We start from the raw sequence: 17,268 nt of genomic DNA, 5'->3' as shown, positions 1-17,268 counted from the left end.
CAATACAAGATCAAAGGCAAACACTCCAAAGACACAATCAAAGCATTGCATCCACTCCAAGCTCCAAAAATCAACTCAATTGCTTAGAGACTTGAGAGAGGATCATTTGTGTTTCTTTTGTTGCTCTTGTTGCTTGGGTTGATTTCTCCTTCTCATTCTAATTCCTCTAAGTGCTTTGTAAAGCTAGCAAGATATACCTAAGAGTGTGGTGATCCTTGTGGGGTCTTAGTGACCCAAGTGATTAAGGAGAAGCCTCGACCGGTCTGCGTGACGGATTAAGAGAGGGAAAGGGTTGGAATAGATCCGGCCTTTGTGGCCTCCTCAATGAGGACTAGGTTCTTTGGAACCGAACCTCGGTAAACAAATCACCGTGTTCATTTGTGTTGATTTCACTTGATTTGTTTTTCCCTTTCCTCTCTCTAAAAGTTTTCTTGCTAATATTGATTTGAGTTTGCTTCCAAAGTTATCCGCATTGAGCAACTCTTAGCAAGGCGAACTATCTTCCGCACTCTGAATTATTACTAATACTAACCCCAAACATAGTGCATGTTTAAAGTTTGTAAATTTCAGGTTTCGCCTATTCACCCCCTCCCTCTAAGCGACTTTCAGTATCTTCCACGTAGGAATAACTGTATATTCAACGAGATACCGCCCACGGTGGAAGCGTGCAGGGAGATGTTCAAGAGTGAATTGAGATTCATTTGCCACAGGATTAAGCCAGGGATAGGTGATAAAATTAGAAGCTGGATACAACATTTTGTAACATAGTGGTCCGTTCTCCCTTCTTGTAAAAATGTACATACATGCACAAAAAGCAATAAAAATATTGTAGACACGCCCCTATAGTAACTTACACTCAAACATATATCTTCAACCTCTTCAAGGTGTGTTGTTCATCCATGCTAATTAATTACCTAAAAGAACGTAAAAATGGAAAAAATAAGTCACTGATAGCAACATTTGATTGACAAGCCTGTACAACTTGCAAATAGTTGCACCAATACTTTTACTAGTGGGTAGGCAAATAAACTGATGTTACGATTTAACAACTCATGTTTTCAACTGAACACATTACAACACTATCCCACCCAAAAGTCACAGTAGTGGAATGAATGAGTGTGGCGTTATACATTTGCATGTCATATTCTTCTAGTATTTTGAGAGTAAGGATGTACAGGACTACATACTACACAACACTGGACAAATCAATGAGAAAACCATGTTGGTCACATGATCCTTTCCGGTTTAAAACCTATACACACTAAACATTCAATCAAAACTAACAAGTTTACATAGAACCACTCATACCAAACAAAAAATATCTATCACTCTACCTAGTCTTATCTTCAAGGGCCTTGCCTCATGTCAGAAACCGGTTTTGGCATCACAGGCATACATGAAAATAACGATCCCTTTTTCGGTTTCGAACCAAATAAGAAATTTCGTAGAGGTACTCTGGCCTTTGATAGAGATCTAAAGTTCTTCTGTGCTCGGTTGCTTCTCCCAATGGATAGTTCAATATTGTCTCTGAGCTTCAAAACAGCCCTCCCAATTTCCACTTGGAGGCCCCTTACATGGTCAAGCCCAGCCTGTAGCTCTTTGGTGACCTTGTTATTCTCTTGTTTCATATTACTGACCTCGCCTTGGAACTTTGCAGCCTGGAAAGGAGTGAAGTGAGCTTTATCGGTTTGATCTAATGTTGTGACCTTAGATATCTCCTCTTGTATGCTGCACAACAATGAAAATCTACTCTCAAGCTCCCCCTGTAACAGAACATTATTTTCCAACCAAACTTGTAGATCAGTACTCAAGTCACGAAGTTTCTTTTCAAGGACAACCGAGTCTTGTTTTCTAACAGACTGACCAGCAGAACCAGTGTCTAAGCCCTCCTGAACTTTTGCATCAGTAAGTCTATCCAGCTCAGCTTTCGCTTTATCAAATGTCTTTTGGAATTTCTGGATATAACGATATGATGTACTGAACCTCAACCAGAAGTCCAAGCTTTCCTCTAATACTTTGCTAATTTCTTCTCCGAATTTCTTCTCTAATGAAGAAACATGTGGTTCTTCATTTTGGCAATTCTTCATGTATTCTTCTATCTCACCAATCTCTTTCTCTTCTAGACAAGGATCCTTGTTTTCTTTGGATGATTCTTCAGACTTCTCAACACACTGAATTGGATTGGTGCTGATCTTGGACTGTAAAGAGCTCAACATTCGTTTAAGAGAATGAATCTCATCATCTTTTGTTATGTTGGCACTCTTTAACTCTCTCATTTCTGACATAGCCTCAAGATGATATTCTCGATTTTTCCTCTCTATCTCAGAAAGCTGCTTCTTTGTGTCTCTATAGTTCTGAAGGATGGATGCATAATCTTTTAAGAGGATTTTATCCTTACCCTCTAACCCATCCAAAACTACTTGCCGCCGCCCTGAGGTGCCATCTGCCTCGTCTTCCTGTGCCTCACTAGAGATATCAAATGAATCCAATGAGTCTTCATCCATTGATTTACCTGCAGTGCCTAAATTGGCTTGAAATGGATTAGAGAGTGTGCCAGGCTTATCTGGATCTTCTTCGGAAGCAATTCCTTTAGACCCTTCAGATGAATCTATTGTTTCTTCGCTCAAAGGAGCATCCACCTTCTCCACAAAATCAGTAAGACCATTGCATGCTTCAGTTAATTGACTGTGAATATTTCCATTTTCAATGTGCACAGACTTCTCAAACCGCTGAATTATTTGTAGCACTTTCTCAACTTGCCTCAACCTCTCGGGCAACTTGCTGGAATCTCCAACTAAACCAACCTTCTCTTCCTCCAAACTATTTAGATGCTTGTGTAGTTCATCTGCCTCAGCTTTCATTCTATTGATTTTAGCATTTTGTGATGTAGCTGCAATTTCTATTGCGATCACCTTATCCACGAATCCATCAACAATTCCTGCTAGATGCACTACAGATGCCTCTGAGCATGACTCAAACTGCAGTTTGATCTTTTGGCTCAATTCTTGCGGCTGGAGCCTATGGTCTTGCAGGATGGAGACATTATTCTCTATAGGTGGATGTGTGGAGCTGATCACTACATATTGCTCATCACTTAGCTCCTTTTGATTATTAGGATGCCCACACTCACTCTTGAAATCTTTTAGCTTCTTTTTTGCATCTATGACTCGTTGGAACTCTATTTTTGCCTCTTGAGATGATCTCTTTTGTTGATCTTGCAAGTTAATCAGTGTATCCTCACAGGAAATAAGGGCTCGTGCAGCCATCAAAGCTCGAGCTTCATTGTCTTCGATAACTACACTGGTATTAAAAGTCTCTTGCAAGCTCCATACCTCCTCTTGCATCTCTGTCGCCCTTTGTTCAATATCCAAGTACTTATCTAGTGAAGATTCATATGAGCTCTTGAAGAACTCTTTCTCGGTCTGTAATAGCAAAATTTCCTTCTGGAGCCTCTCGATCTTTTCTTGTGCCTTTTCTTTGCTCATCTGAGAGGTAATCGTCACGTGTGTCTGTGTCCTCTTTGGAGCTGGGATAGTTCCTCTGCTGATATTGATCCCTGTGATGCCCATTGGGAACCCGTCATCATTGTCATTTTCTAGTGAGAGTTGAACTTGCTCCGGAAATGCAGTTGCTATGGTGTGATTTGACTTGTGGAGCTCCCCTGATATCCGATCGCATCGATCAACGAGCGCCTGGTAAGATCTATATGTCTCCTCGACTAGGTTTACTAGCTCAGGCCTGTTCTTGAAGTATAACTCTGCCCTTTTTGCGAAAGTGTCAGCATTTATTTCTATGAGTTTGATCATGGACTTCACCCTCGTTTCCATCTCTGTAAGGCAACAAAAGACACATTGAAAAAAAATAGCATTCCTATCATGGTATTAGAAATGCTACATCATGTTTCTTCTTATAAAGGGATAATAGTGAGAAAATTTGTCGCACATGAAAATCAAGAAATACTACAAGAAATGATGTACATTAATGTTAAAAGGTTGTAAATCACGATTTCTCAAAACTCTATCATTTGTGGGGGATCTATTCTTAAGCATTATGGCGGGCATTATACTACCTTGAAGATTGTTGTCGAGCCATTTGGATTGTGTGCTGCGGATGTGGCTAGCCCACCACCACGAATAAGCATTGCTTGCCGCGCGCCGTAGCATCACGGTCTGCTCCCTCTGTTGTCACTTCCTTATCCTGTCCAGGCATCCACCTCCTCCTCCTCAGTCCTCATCCTTTGGCTCTAGTTTTCATTCCTTCAAACCTTCCTCTAGCATGCCGACTACTACCGCTAGTCCGCTACTTGCGCTACGCTGGCCACGAGGTTGGGGTTGGAGCGGGGCCGGAAGGGGCCCGGGGCAAGAAGAGGCGAGGCGGTGGTCGTGGAGAAAAGCATGGCAAGATAGAGGGGTTGCGGAGCAGGTGCGCTGTCGTGGGTGGCCACCCACCGCATGCGGGGGTGGGTCTCGTACTCTCGTTCGTGTGGTTGTGGCTAGTCGCTAGTGGGCCTGGCGCCAAAAATAGTACGTGGCCCTTAGGGCTGGTGGTCTGACATCCTCGCTACATGCGGCCGTTGCACAGAAGTTAGGCTCATGGTCACGACTAGGGATGGCAACGGGTACTTACCCGTCGGGTAGTACCATTCCATATCCATACCCATCAAAAAAAAATTACCCGCCGGGTTACCCATATATACTCGCGGGTATAAAATCTTACCCATACCCGTACCCGTGCGGGTATTTTTACCCGTCGGGTAACCCGTACCCGCTAGGAAAGTCTTAAATTCCAATATACCAATCACTCAAAATATTAAATAAACATATAAAAACAACTTCAACTTCACATATAACAAATCATATGATTACATAACTTGTTATCTAGACAAATGATAGCTAGAGAAGGGTTTTATTTTAGCTAAGATGGACTCTATTAGATGATTATAGTTGTATTGATGCGGTTATATTTTACCCATGGGTAGACGGGTATGGGTAGTTCCAACCCGTACCCGTACCCGTCTACCCAACGGGTAGAGGTTTTTACCCATTAACATACCCGCGGGTAGAGAAATCATCTCGTACCCGCCTTCATATCGGGTAAAACCCGTCGGGTATTCGGGTTTCGGGTACCCATTGCCATCTCTAGTCACGACAACAAAGATAGAGAGGAAAGTATTTATTCTTTTTCTCTAATATATAAAACATCATTTTTCCACATTTCCTCAATTTTCACGGTGGCAAAAAAGATAACTCTTATCTATTCACTGGTCCTACAAAACATGAGTTTGGTGCGTCATAATACATCACGCGCGAAGCACGTATATTCTTCTCCTCTTGGATTAGACTTATCTTACTAGAGACAAAACTAATCTCACTAGGGGGCTTGTTCGGTTATTTTCAATCCATACGGATTGGAGGGAATTGATACAAATTAAGAGAGATTTTGACTTAATAGAGATTGAAACCCCCCAATCCCCTTCAATCCATATGGATTGAGATATGGATTGGGTAGAACCCAACAAGCCCTAGAAATGCTTCGGTCGGAGGAGAACCTTGACGCCCTCCTGCCCTGGTACGCCAACCCTTGTTTCCGATGCGCCACCACCGCGACGGGCGAGACCTAGAACACCAGCGGCGTCGCTGCACTGCGCCGATAACAGGGTTGATGGTTGGGCAGCCAGAGCAGCCTTGAGAAGCACGTGAGCTGGCCCTAACTACGAATGTGACAACCTCGACCACTACAGTAAAACGCTACAAGTCCGACGGCTACTGGCGGCCGTCAGACATAATTTCTGACATCCGAGGGCTGACAGGCGGGCCGTCGGACATAAGCTTATGTCCGACGGCTGCCAGATAAGCCGTTGGACATAAGCTTATGTCCGACGGTCTCCTAGGGGGCCGTCGGAAATAAAGGATTTTAACCGACGCCCCCCCCCCCCACCCCCCCACCCCCCGCCCGCGTCGGTTGTAGCCACCGCCTGTCGCCGAGCAGTCGCCACCGTCGCCCGGCACCACCGCCCAAGCCTCTCCCGGGGACCTCCAGCCATGGGCGGACGCACGTACAGTGGAGTGGGGGCCGCAGCCCCTAGTCAATTTGCAGCAATCGCCTATTGTGTCTAGAGTCCATTTAATTAGACCCCCACTCTAATTCAATTGCAGGCCCCCAGTCCCTTATTTTTCATTAATCGCTTGACCTGTTGGGCTTATTTTGCAGGCCCACAACCCCACACTGCAGACCAGATCCGAAGGTTTCTTTTGCCCTGATCGCTCGCCTGCTACATTTTGCTGCCGCAGTGCCGCGCCGCCGCCATCGTTTGACATTTGTGCAGTGCCGCGTCGCCGCCATCGTTTGGCATTTGTGCTTGTGCCCATCACTCATCCATCCATGACTGGTTGTCTGGTTCCATCGCAGGTTAGGTAAGCCTCTTGTTTTTACTTTTCTAATTCTTCTACTATTCTGCAGTGATCTTTTATCGTTTTCTTTATCCACACCAAACACTCTAATCGGGATTTTTTTTAATTGGGGCAGTAACAAATGGATAAATTTTTGATCAAGAGATGGCCAATAACAAATTGCACGAATATTGGAGGCAGTTCAAGTGGGGATGCAGCAACAACAACCAGGCATAATTTGGCAGTGCCACAATTAGTTGATTTAAGCACTCTTTCTCGTGATCCTGCTAAAAGAAAGAGAATGGTGGATTATCACCCTAATCAGCATGAAGAGATAAGGAGGAAATATCTGTTGTGGGGACCTCATCAACTTCGATCATTCAATTTTCCATACAGAGAAATCGGAAAGAACAAGAAAAGGAGGTTTAATCCTAAGTGGTTTGATCAGTATGCTATTTGGCTGGAATACAGTGAGAAGGAGGACAAAGCCTATTGTCTATGCTGTTATTTATTTAGGGATAGCACTAAAGACAATCACTATGGACATGATGCATTTGTCACAGAAGGCTTCAATTCATGGAACAAGACTGAGAGATTTGTGATTCATATTGGTGACCATAACAGTTTTCACAACATAACAGTCAAGAGTTGTGAAGACCTACTGAAATTAGATCAATCAATCCCAGCGACTTTGCATAAAAAAGTCAGATTGAAAAAAATGAGCATCTTATTCGATTAAAAGCGGCCATTGATGTGTGTCGATACCTGTTGCATCAGGGACAAGCTTTCCGCGGTCATGATGAATCACGATATTCTGAAAATAAAGGAAATTTTCTGCAGTTGATAGAGTACACAATCAAGCAAAATGATGTCATTGCAAAAGCATTCAAAAATGCTCCTCTGGATAATCAAATGATGTCTCCAAAAATTCAAAGAGCTATTACAGAATGCTTTGCAAGAGAAATATTGGGTTACATGATGGAAGAAATTGGTACTGATGTATTCAGTTTATTGGTTGATGAGTGTCGAGATATTTCAGACAAAGAACAAGTGGGAGTGGTTCTTAGATATCTTGATAAATGTGGGTTGGTTAAAGAAAAATTTGTTGGTGTTGTTTACGTGAAAGAGACAACATCAACTTGTCTCAAGTATTGTATTGATTTCTTATTTGCAGATATTGGTTTAAGTCTCAAACAAGTGAGAGGCCAAGGTCATGATGGAGCAAGCAACATGTCTGGTGAGTTCAATGGTCTTCAAGCTAAAATTAAGGAGGAGAATGGTTCTGCATACTACATCCATTGTTTTGCTCATAAGCTTAACTTAGTTGTTGTGGCCATTGCAAAGAAGATATTCGATGTTGGAGATTTCTTTGATATGATCTCAGTGCTATTAAATGTGGTTGGATCATCCTGTAAGAGAAAAGACATACTTAGAGAGCACCATCAAGCAGAAGTGCAGAAAAAAAATTGGAAGTGGAGATATTACAACAAGAACTGGACTAAATCAAGAAATTTGTCTTCAACGACCATGTGACACTCGATGGAACTCTCATTATAAAACATTGGTGGGTTTGTCTAAAATGTTTCCATTAGTTGTCAAAGTGTTAGAATATGTCGAGGAAGATGGTACAGATGCATACAAGAACCGTCAAGCAAATGGTCTTTTAAAGTATTTTCAGTCCTTTGATTCTGCATTTTTCTTGCACATGATGATGATGGTATTTGGTTTAACAAATGGACTATCAAAAACTTTACAGAGAAAGGATAAAGACATTTTGAATGCTATTTCAGATGTACAATCTACTAAGAGAGAACTAGAAAAACTTAGAAGCCAAGAAGGATGGGAATCTCTTTTGAGCAAGGTACATTGTTTTTGTCATAAGCATGATATTTTAATGATGAATATGGAAGATGACTATGTAAACCCAAAGAAGCCATGACAAAGGACTGGTATAAACAATGAGCATCATTATCGAGTTGATTGTTTCTTTGCTGTCCTTGACCTGTTAAGAGAAGAGTTTAATAACAGATTCAATGAGGAAAATTCTGAGTTGCTCATGTGTATGTCTGCTCTAAGCCCAAGTGATTTATTCTCTCATTTTGACAAGGAAAAATTGATACACTTTGGGTCTGTTTGGTTGGGCTGTGGCTGTGAAAAAAGTTGTTGTGGGCTGTGAGCTGTGGAAAAAGCTGCTGTAGGCTGTAAGCTGTTAAAAAGCTAAAAACCGTTTGGTGGAAACCACTAAAAGTCGTTAAAAATTCTTCGATATATGTTTTCACAGTTTCATCCGAAAAGCCACTAAAAGTAGGTCTAGGGGTGCTTTTAGATTTGCACTACGAGAAAGTCGGCTTTTAGAAAAAGCTACTTCCTGGATCCAACCCTTCAGTTGGCTTTTAGCTTTTAGGGGGGCAAAAGCCAAAGCCAAAAGTCAAACCAAACACACCCTTAGCAAAATTCTATCCGGATGACTTTGTTCACAATGATATGGCAACTCTTGAGTATCAACTTGGCCTATACATTGATAATGTCCAACATGATGAAAGGTTTGCTAACTTGCAAAGTATAAGTGATTTAGCTAAATTGATGGTGGACACAAGAAAACACCTTTCCTATCCTTTAGTGTATCGACTGTTGAAGCTCGCATTAACTCTTCCTATCGCCACAACAACTGTTGATAGATGTTTTCTGCTATGAAGATTGTGAAAAGTGCATTGCGTAACAAAATTGGAGATGAATTTTTAAGCTTTAGCCTCATTTGCTATATAGAAAAGGAACAATTGGGCACTATTTCCAATCAAATAATTGTTGATCGTTTCCACAAGATGCAAGGTCGTCGGGGGTCACAGAATTGAAAGCAATTGTAAGTGTAATGCCTTATCTCTTACCATTATAAGCAAAACAACTAGTTTTACTTTTACACTTGTACAATTTTGATAATATGAACATTTGTGGCTATATAAATTATATATAAGGCCCCTAGTCATTTTTTAGTCTGGGTTTGCCACTGCCTCCAGCCCCGTCCCGACGCTCAGCCCACGCCCGATCCTCTGCCCACGTCGATCGGCAACTCCACCGTCGCCCAAGCAACACCGGAGCCGCCCGCGACCGCCGGAGCCTCTGCCCCCGTCCCCGACGCCACCGGCGCCTGCCCCGACCCCGCCGGCGCTCGCTTCACCGGCTAATCATCCAGCAAAGTGAGCAATTTTACTAGGGGAGCATGAAATAGATTTGCCCCACCTAGAGCTGTTCCCTGGGGCGACTGCAGCGACAACGACTGAGCCCTCAAACGCATCCCATTTGTGACATAGAGGAACCACGACCCCTTGCCACCGACGATCGCTATAGCGCCACCACGACGATGGTTGGTAGGGGCGTACTCATAGAGCTCGTCGCTAGGAGCACCACCCTCATCGTCGTAGTGCTAGTGCATCTACCTGTCTGATTATCAGGTACCTTACCTCACTGTAGATATTGTGGACCACTCATGTCGCCTATTGTGCGGTTGTGCCTTCTGTTTTTTGAACACAACAAGCTAGCGTTGGAGGATAGTGAATGCTGAACTTGAATTTGACATCACGGGCAAGGTAAGCTTGCAACGAACGATGCGAGCAATGGGAATAGTTGCAGCAGCTTACCACTTTGCCGCCCTTCTATCGTTATCACTCAAGAAAACTCGCAAAGGCACAAACACAACTAGAACAACAAGGAATTGGTGTCAATGTGTGTCACCCCTCGCCCGGTAGTAAAGTCATTTTGAAGGTAATGATGAAGTGAAGAGTGGGTCTATGGTTTCTAATGCACTACAATTGTGGAAGACGTCTAGTAGGAAGACGATGATCGCGAGGCGTGTTCTGGTGGAGCAGCGGTCTAGGCGTTGCAACTGTGCAACCCGTCCAAAATGCCAAATACTATGTCCCATCGTGGTCCAATTAGGCCCATGTGTGTAATAGCTAAGGAAAACATATACTTGAGGAACAAGCAAACAAAAGGTAGGCTGAAAACAGACGGAAGTATTTGGCGACCGACGGCGATCTCCAATCGACCGATTCCGGTGACGAGTGAACCACGTGTTGAGCGATAATCTATTTAAACCCTATCTCATCTCCTCCCCTTGCTTGTTGGTGAAATGTCCGACCACCATCATAACAAGGAAAAGCCCCACAACCATGACATCGATCGTCGCCACGATCGAGATGGCGATCAATATGGAGACCTAGACAGGGATCACAAGCGCGAGCGAAAGCGCTCCCGGTCCTCGTCAATAGATCGGGACCACTCCCACCTAGGGATGGCAACAGGGCAGGATGGGGATAGGGGAGTGATGCCCGTCATCGCCTCGATCCCCAAAACCCATACCCCACCCCAGCCCCAAAATGCTTAATGGGGTGAATTTCTCCCTCGTCCCCATCCCTGCCTAGGACCCGATCCCTGCAGGGAACCCGTGGGTATCAATTGTTGAGTATAAATATTATGATATAGCATATAAATCACGCTTGTCACGTGGGTGAGTGTCAATTAATTGAAGAAAATGAGGGCTTGGGTTAGTGCATAAGGATTTTGCATCTTTATACTTGGTTATATTGAAGCAATTTATTGGATTTGACTATCATATTGTTGACACCTTTTTGGAGGTGCCAATCACTTCAAAAGAACCAGCGGCGGTGCTCTCTGGTCAGGCGCGGACGGTCCGCGGCACAGGGCCGGACGGTCCGCGACCTAGCGCGAGGCAGCGGTGCTCTTTGGTGAGGCGCGGACGGTCCGCGGCACAGGGCCGGACGGTCCGCGACCTGGTGTAGGAGCTTGGGTTCCCTGCCTGACGGCCGGACGGTCCACGCCCTAGGGCCGAACGGTCCGCACGTACGTAGGGGCGGCGAAAGATTGCCGGCGGCGCCTGGATCTCGCTCCCGGGAGGGACCCCGTCGGGGAGGAGAGATCCTAGGTGGTGTCTAGGCTCGGGCAGGCCAACCTAGACTCCTCTAATCGACGTAGAGTCGAGGAGAGGCGGAGAATTTGGGGATCGAGAGGCTAAACCTAAACTAGACTAGAACTACTCCTAGGATAAAATGCGAGATAGAAGTTGTATTGATTCGATTGATGATGATTACAAATTGGCCGTAAACCTCTCTATTTATAGAGGAGGGGGCTGGACCCTTTACTCAACTGATTCCGAGCTAATTCCGTGAATATAGCTAACAACCGTAGCACAAAACTCGGAACCCTAATCTGTTCTGCGCACGCGCGGACCGTCCGGCCCACAGGCGCGAACTGTCCGGACCGCGGACCGTCCGGCCTCAGGGCCGGACCGTCCGCTGGCTCATTTCAGTACCAAACATATGCCCCCCTGCCTTTTGGTGGAGCTGGGCAAACCAAAAGCATCTTAACTCGATGTGATCACATCGGTTTTCTTAAGCATCTTGCCACATACTAGGATGGTACTGCTTGAGGAAACACCCATTCAGAGCTTTGGGTAAATCCTTGCCTTGTAATGTTTTAGTAAATAGGCGTTACCAGATACTACATGTTTCACTTTATAAGGACCCTCCCAGCTTGGCGACCATTTTCCAAACTTCCGGTTTTTATTCCTTAAGGGCAGGATGGTCTTCCACACCGGGTCCCCTACTTGAAATGACTTTGCTTTGACCTTCTTATTGTAGGCCCTGGCTACCATGATCTTGTCCCTTTCTATTGCTCCCAAAGCTATTACCCTCTTGTCGGTCACCTCATCAATATTATCCATCATTGCATCGTAATAATCAGTGAGAGTTAGATCATTTTGTCTGGCGAACCTGACAGCATTCAAACTTATTTCCACAGGCAACACTGCTTCCTGCCCATAGACAAGCTCAAAAGAAGACACTTTAGTAGCACTATGTTTAGATATTCTATGAGCCCATAAAGCTTCGGACAAAATCTTATGCCAATGCTTAGGATTATCAGATATCTTCTTTTTTATCAAGTTAATCAATGTCATATTACTAGACTCGGCCTGTCCATTGGCCTGAGCATAGTATGGAGATGAATTAAGCAACTTAATTCTATATAATTCAGCAAATTCACGTACCTCCTTTGACATAAAAGAAGTCCCTTAATCTGTAGTCAAGGTCTGGGGAATGCCGAATCTATGAATAATATGCTCAGTTATGAACTCAATTACCTCCTTGTGTGTCATGTTCTTTAGAGCAACGGCTTCAGTCCATTTGGTAAAGTAGTCAGTGGCAACTAACACGAACCGGTGCCCTTTTGATGATGAAGGATGAATTTCTCCAATAAAGTCTAATCCCCATCCTCAGAAAGGCCAAGGCTTGATGATAGGATGCAATTCGGCTGTAGGGACCAATTGTAGGTCGCCGAATTTTTTACACACATGGCAACCCTTGTAGTACTTGAAACAATCAGCTATCATGTTAGGCCAATAAAAACCAGACCTTCGCAACAGCCATTTCATCTTTGGAGCCGATTGGTGGGTACCACAAATCCCTTCATGTACTTCGGCCATGGCCAATATAGCATCGTCTGGGCCTAAGCACTTAAGCAGGACGTCGTTGACTATTCGGCGGTAGAGTTCATCACTCATCAAGACATACTTGAAAGTTGTTCGCCGAATGTTCTTATCTGTCCTGATATTGGGATTTCGTAAATAATTAAGTATAGGTGTCCTCCAATCACTTGCATCGGCTTCATCATCCGTCGAATCAATCAAGAGAACATTTCTGGTAACCCCGGACGGTCCGGCGTCTCGACGCGGACGGTCCGCGACCTGGGGAATTGGCCCTGCACCGGTTATCAGATTTTCAGTGTTGTGAAATCTCCCTCGCTTTATCCGATAACCTGATGCGTCTTGTGCCAAATTGTTAGCTCTATGATTCTCAACTCTAGAGATATGCCGAATACTGAATTCGTCAAAAGAATGAATTATACCCCAACATTTTTCAAGGTAACTATTTAGAGTACCATCAAAACATTGATATTCTTCTAACACTTGTTGGACAACCAGCTGAGAATCACCAAATACCTTTACATGTTTCACTCCCATACCATTTAAAAGTTCTAAGCCGAATAGGAGGGCCTCATATTCGGCTTGATTATTAGTGCAATAAGTTTTCAATCGGCTAGAGAAGTCGAAGGAGACATTACTTGGTGAAACAAGTACGATGCCAATTCCTTGCCCTTCATTGCAAACCGACCCATCAAAATATAAAGTCCAAGGAGTAATAGTGAGGTATGACATGTCTAGTTTATGAATATCATTAATCCGATGTTCTACAATGAAATCCGCTACGACTTGGCCTTTCATAGATTTCAATGGTTCATAGGCTAAGTCATATTCTATGAGTGCATAAGCCCACTTACCAATTCTACCACTCATAATTGGGTTATGCAACATGTATTTGATCACATCGGCTTGACCAAAAATAGTGCAATGACTAGACAGTAAATAACATCTACATTTGGTGCATGCATAAAACAAGCATAAGTATAATTTCTCAATAAAAGTGTACCTTGTTTCAGCATCCATCAACCTTCGGCTTAGATATGTCACCACATGCTCCTTCCCCTCAGTTTCTTGTGTCAGAACAGCCCCAATAACCTTATCTTCAGCCGCAATGTATAATCTGAATGGTGCTCCTACTTGTGGTGCTTTTAACACGGGAGTCGAAGACAAGTATTTTTTAATTAGATCAAATGCTTCCTGCTGCTCTGCCCCCAAGTGAATTCGGCATCATTCTTAAGCCGAAGGATAGGGGTGAAGGCATCAATCTTCCCGGCTAGGTTAGAAATAAATCTTCATAAATAATTCACCTTGCCGAGAAACTTCTGCATTTTGACCTTACAAGTCGGAGGCCCCACATTCCGAATAGACTTGATTCGGTTAGGGCCTATTTCTATACCATGTTCATGAATGACAAATCCTAAAAACTTACCAGCCGACACTCCAAAAGCACATTTACGTGGGTTCATTTTCAAACCATACCGACGCATTTTATCAAAGGCTTTGCGCAAATCAGCTATATGAGAACTAAACTCAGCCGATTTGACTACAATATCATCAATATAGATTTCCACAGTGTTTCCTAACAACTCATGGAAGATCAGATTCATAGCCCTCTGATAAGTAGCACCAACATTTTTAAGACCGAATGTCATGACAACCCATTCAAATAAACCAATGAAACCTGGACATATAAAGGCCGTTTTAGACGCATCCTTTTCGGCCATGAAAATCTGGTTATATCCGGCATTACCATCAAGAAAGCTAATAATTCTATTCCCTGATGCATTATTGATTAATGTGTCGGCTATGGGCATAGGATATTCATCTTTAGGAGTTGCTCTATTTAAATTGCGAAAATCAATGCATACCCTAAGCTTACCTGACTCCTTCTCTACTGGCACAATATTAGAGACCCACTCTGCGTATCTGCAAGGTCTAATAAAATTAGCTTCTAGCAGCCGATGGATTTCGTCCTTGACTCGTGGGAGAAGATCTGGACGAAAGGTTCTAGCTTTCTGCTTGAAAGGTCTGAAACCGGACTTAATAGGCAGCTGATGTTCGACGATCTCTCGGCTTAGTGAAAGCTCTCTTGTGAGTTTTGGTGTTTGGATGACAACTCAATTAAAGGACTAACAAGTGTACTAAGTGTTGAACAGGTGCTTAAGGTAAATCTAACAGGGTTCAACACAAGTGAACAAAGGTGATGGTCCAAGAACTAGATTAAGGATACATAATGGACATCATAAGTAAGATGGACATTGCATAAAGTGAGACTCGGGTGCGTAGCTCGGAGACAACTGATCAAGCCAAGGACGGAGGCAAGAAGAGCTTCGAGGTACCAAGTGCACGGGAGAAGGTCAAGGAGACTGAGGAACCCAAAGCCAAGGGTGAAGAAGAAGGCTTGCAAAGTCAAGGGTGATCGAGTTGAGAACAGCTACGACACATCAAGGATCACTACATAAGGACGTGACTTACAACCAATGAGGAAATATATATAGGTATGTGGTGTAAGTCATAAGGCTCAAGATCAAGCTCTAAGAAGGAGATCAAGGTCACTAGAAGGAGAACAAGTGTCAAAACCAGAACTGAAAGCAGCCCAAAAGAGCTAAGTTCACCTTGATCTTTTGGTTGGGTTGTTCCTATGTTTGTAGATGTTCTATGTGACCTTTGCAGGATGTTGGAGCCAAGAAATGTCAATCTAGATCAAGTCAAGCCAATTTGATGATTTATGAGTCCAACATCAAAGCTCAAGCATGTGAAATGCTATAGATGTAACAATTAAGAGAAGGTATGTTTCTAGACTTAGTACATTGGTTTTGTGGACTAATATACTTGTCTAAGTGTTAGAAACAGAAAGAAGAAGAAAAGGAAAGAGGTGCAAAAGGCTTGGCTGTGTACAGCCAAGACTCTGCTCAGTCTGGGTGCACCGGACTGTCCGGTGGCTCACCGGACAGTGTCCAGTGGTGCACCGGACAGTGTCTGGTGCGCCAGGCTGGCTCGAGCGAACTGGCCACTCTCGGTAATTCACCGGCGACGTACGGCTATAATTCACCCGACTGTCCGGTGTGCACCGGACTGTCCGGTGAGCCAACGGTCGGCCGGGCCAACGATCGGCCGCGCGATCTGCACGGGACACGTGGCCGAGCCAACGGCTAGATGGAGGCACCGGACTGTCCGGTGTGCACCGGACATGTCCGGTGCGCCAACGGCTCCAAGACTGCCAACGGTCGGCATCGCCATAGAAGGAAAGAAATCGGGCACCGGACAGTGTCCGGTGTGCACCGGACTGTCCGGTGTGCCACCCAACAGAAGGCAAGATTTGCCTTCCTGGATTGCTTCCAACGGCTCCTAGGCCCCTTGTGCCTATAAAAGGGACCCCTAGGCGCCTCAAGCAATGTATAAGCGCAGCCAACAAGTGTAGACTTCACTCAAATCAATTCTCACTCTCCCTCTTGTGTGTAACTCTCTAGTTTGTGTAGAAGGCACATCTATAAGCCTTTAGAGAGAGGAGAAGTGCTGCTAAGAGCTAGAGCAAGGTCTTGAGCGTATCGTTACTCTGCCGGGGTGCTGCCAATAAGATTGTAAGCAGCCGCGGTTTCGTTGTAACAAACTCAATAGTGAAAGGCTCTATCTGTCATACTGACAGATCTAAGCAACCGAAGGAAGGAGTTGAAATAGACTCCAAGCCTAGGTGTGGCTAACTCCAACGAGGACTAGGCAAGCATTTTAGGCTTGGCCGAACCTCGGGATAAATCCTTGTGTCGGTGTGCTCTGTTCTGTATTGTATCCTGACTCTCTGTCCTACTCGCCTTTATATCTGCACTTCAATACTTATCTGTGGTATAAGCTTGATTTGAAGTGCAGGATATTTTGAGACAGGATCTTCTATTCCGCTGCAACCTACTCGAAGAGTCTTCTCACTCCACTGCGTACTAAGTCTTCAAGTAGAGTAAGAATTTAAGTTTTAAAGTAATAAGTTTTATTCGCCTATTCACCCCCTCCCCTCTAGGCGACATCCAGATCCTGTTCCCGGGTCAAAGGGAACTTTCAATTGGTATCGGAGCTATGCCTCTCCAGTGTGGGCTTAGCCGTCCGGAGATAACGATGTCGTCACAAGAGGTAACTGTAGAACTTCTTTTAGGCGATGGTTCTAATTACAAATCTTGGTCTGTCTCTATTTACAAAGCTTTCATGAATGTTGATTCTGATTTGAGACAGATCTTTAGTAGAAGTATTTTTCCCTCTGATTTTAGTAAAAATCCTTCTAATGAAGAACTAAGATGTTTATCTCTCAATCACCATGCTTGCAACATCTTAGTTGACTCTCTTTCTAGAAGTGCTTATTTTGCCATCATGAGTAGTGATAGTGATCTATTTGTTGATGCT

General features: G+C 44.0%; 1 protein-coding gene across 1 annotated transcript; it reads right to left on the bottom strand.

The window, feature by feature from the left end:
* Window positions 1-1,035: 1,035 nt before the first annotated feature.
* On the bottom strand, window positions 1,036-4,375 carry LOC103636524 (protein NETWORKED 2A). Its single transcript, XM_008658868.3, has 2 exons — window positions 4,070-4,375; window positions 1,036-3,829 (listed from the first exon to the last, which is right to left on the bottom strand). The coding sequence occupies exons 1-2, from the start codon at window positions 4,161-4,163 to the stop codon at window positions 1,347-1,349; spliced, it is 2,577 nt and encodes an 858-aa protein (XP_008657090.1). The 5' UTR covers window positions 4,164-4,375; the 3' UTR covers window positions 1,036-1,346.
* Between the last annotated feature and the right edge of the window lie 12,893 nt (window positions 4,376-17,268).

The sequence above is a fragment of the Zea mays genome, chromosome 8, assembly GCF_902167145.1.
Source record: "Zea mays cultivar B73 chromosome 8, Zm-B73-REFERENCE-NAM-5.0, whole genome shotgun sequence".
Taxonomy (NCBI): domain Eukaryota; kingdom Viridiplantae; phylum Streptophyta; class Magnoliopsida; order Poales; family Poaceae; genus Zea; species Zea mays.
The sequence above is the reverse complement of the archived record's forward strand: the minus strand, read 5'-3'. Positions and strand labels throughout refer to the sequence as shown.